Source organism: Microtus ochrogaster, chromosome 1 (assembly GCF_000317375.1).
Source record: "Microtus ochrogaster isolate Prairie Vole_2 chromosome 1, MicOch1.0, whole genome shotgun sequence".
In the NCBI taxonomy this organism is placed as follows: domain Eukaryota; kingdom Metazoa; phylum Chordata; class Mammalia; order Rodentia; family Cricetidae; genus Microtus; species Microtus ochrogaster.
In genome coordinates, this window is record NC_022009.1 from 46,137,299 (window position 1) to 46,139,923 (window position 2,625).

General features: G+C 52.5%; 1 protein-coding gene across 1 annotated transcript in view; it reads left to right on the plus strand.

The window, feature by feature from the left end:
* Dync1h1 (dynein cytoplasmic 1 heavy chain 1) overlaps positions 1-2,625 on the plus strand; it is a 67,867-nt gene that overhangs the window by 57,496 nt on the left and 7,746 nt on the right. Inside the window, exons 58-64 of the mRNA XM_005343558.3 lie at positions 255-401; positions 488-638; positions 776-1,029; positions 1,107-1,241; positions 1,327-1,421; positions 1,576-1,750; positions 1,930-2,005. Coding sequence (XP_005343615.1) covers positions 255-401; positions 488-638; positions 776-1,029; positions 1,107-1,241; positions 1,327-1,421; positions 1,576-1,750; positions 1,930-2,005 — 1,033 coding nt within the window. The remainder of the gene's footprint in view (positions 1-254; positions 402-487; positions 639-775; positions 1,030-1,106; positions 1,242-1,326; positions 1,422-1,575; positions 1,751-1,929; positions 2,006-2,625) is intronic.

The window sequence follows — 2,625 nt, forward strand, 5'->3', positions numbered from 1 at the left end:
TTCAGTGTGGCTAATAAACCATGTGGTTAGCATATCTCTGAGCTGGTGTTCAGTGTGGCTAATAAACCATGTGGTTAGCATATCTCTGAGCTGGTTTTCGTTGCTGGGGATAAAACCCAGGCCTCACATGTACAAGTACCCTGCCCAATAAAAAGGCATAACTCAACTTAGGGTCACAGGCAGGGCTTGGTGGCTTATGGATGGTGCACTGGCCCAGATAGGAAACTGACGTCTGCTTTTTGTGTCCTACGTAGGATGTGGAAAGCTATGATCCAGTTTTGAATCCAGTACTGAATCGTGAAGTTCGCCGGACAGGAGGGAGAGTACTGATTACCCTTGGGGACCAAGACATAGACCTGTCACCATCGTTTGTCATCTTTCTATCTACCCGAGACCCAACTGTAAGCAGGGGATACTTAGGAGATGAGCAGGACGGTAGTGTTAGGAGGTGACTGAAGCCACCAGCCTGTCTTGTCCTTTCTGACAGGTGGAGTTCCCACCAGATCTCTGTTCCCGGGTCACCTTTGTGAACTTCACAGTCACCCGGAGCAGCTTACAGAGCCAGTGTCTCAATGAAGTGCTTAAAGCAGAAAGGCCTGACGTGGATGAGAAGCGCTCTGACCTCCTGAAACTGCAAGGTAGGTTCTGGAAGGTTCTGGTCCTCCACTTCCAGGTGGTGGTGCAGGTGGCAGGCTGGGCTCTGAGGGATGAGGGGGCAAGGATGACACTGGACACCCCAGGGAATAGGAATGCCTATCCTGTCTTCTCTCTCAAGGGGAATTTCAGCTGCGTCTACGGCAGCTAGAAAAGTCTCTGCTGCAAGCTCTCAACGAAGTGAAAGGCCGAATTCTGGATGACGACACCATTATAACCACCCTGGAGAATCTAAAGCGGGAAGCTGCCGAGGTCACCAGAAAAGTGGAGGAGACAGACATTGTCATGCAGGAGGTGGAGACCGTGTCCCAGCAGTACCTGCCACTGTCCACTGCTTGCAGCAGCATCTACTTCACCATGGAGTCCCTGAAGCAGGTGAGGCCCTTGGCATAGCAGCCCTGAACCCACTCTGGCCTGGGGCCCACTCTGATAGTCACGTGACGTCCTTCCAGGTTCACTTCCTGTATCAGTACTCACTGCAGTTCTTCCTCGATATCTACCACAACGTGCTGTATGAGAACCCGAACCTGAAGGGAGCCACTGACCACACGCAGCGCCTCTCCATCATAACCAAGGACCTCTTCCAGGTAGAGAGCAGAGCATGTGTCTGTCTGGTATGAGGATACAGAAGTACTGTCTCCAGAGCACCAATGTTCCCTTCTTGGTCCCCAGGTGGCATTTAACCGGGTGGCTCGAGGCATGCTGCATCAGGACCACATCACTTTTGCCATGCTGCTGGCGAGGATCAAGCTGAAAGGCACCATGGGGTGAGTCCAGCTGGCTCAGGTGTGGACGTGGCTCTGCAGGTCGTCCTGGCATCTTGTGTTAGGGTGCCTTCTCCTTTCCCTGGCCTTTGAATCACAACTGTTGTCTCAGTTTCTGTGTAAAGATACTCTGCCTGACCTGTGCCCCCCTTCGCAGGGAGCCCACCTATGACGCAGAGTTCCAGCACTTCCTCAGAGGGAAGGAGATTGTGCTGAGTGCTGGCTCCACCCCCAAAATCCAGGGTCTGACTGTGGAGCAGGCAGAAGCTGTTGTGAGGTTGAGTTGTCTGCCTGCCTTTAAGGATCTGATTGCAAAAGTTCAGGCAGATGAGGTAATTGTCTTACGTGTTCCCAGTGAGAAATGTCATCTGGAAGCCCACAGTCTTGACTGTGTGCCTGTGTCAGACCCTAAAGGCCTGCTCAGCCAGTGGAGCAAGAGCCTGGGCTGCGTGCCCAGCACCTACACGCCAGGTAGCTGTTCTGTGCTGACACTTCCCTGTTGTCTCTGCAGCAGTTTGGCATTTGGCTGGACAGTAGTTCACCAGAGCAGACCGTGCCGTACCTCTGGAGCGAGGAAACACCTACAAGTGAGTCAGATCCAGGTCCCTGCCATTCTCTCTCTGAACCTTAATATAAATTTGGGTGTAGTGCTTCCCAAGAGAAGTCATCAGTGACTCCCCAGCATCAGAACCTGTTAGAAGCCAGTCCAGAATGGTGATGAGCCCTGAATCCCAGCTACTCAGGACACTGAGTGGGAAGATTAACAGTTCCAGGCCAGCCTAGGCTACATGATGAGATCTTGTCTCAAAACAACAAAATCACCATTTTAGGAAACCATTTAGAGAGATGGCTCCTAAGTAGGAGTTGACTAAGAAATGGAGGACCAGATTTCTCATTCCTCCCTCAAGTCATCATTGGTGACATAGGAGGATGGAGGAGGCGAGTGACAGCACATAACTCAGTGATAGAGTACTTACGTAGCAGGCCTGAGGCCATGGGGAGTCAGTTCTCCTCACTGCGGTATGGGCATGCCTAACAGATGAAGGGGGAAAGTGTTGGTGATTGTGCCGCATGGACTGAGTGCAGCATACCTAGCCCTGGGCTGGCCAGGCCACAAGAGGGCGGCGGCAGCAGCATGTGGTCTTGGGAGCCCAGCGCACAGGGCACTCAGCCAGCCAGGTTTCTGTTTCCCAGTGAAGTTTTTTTT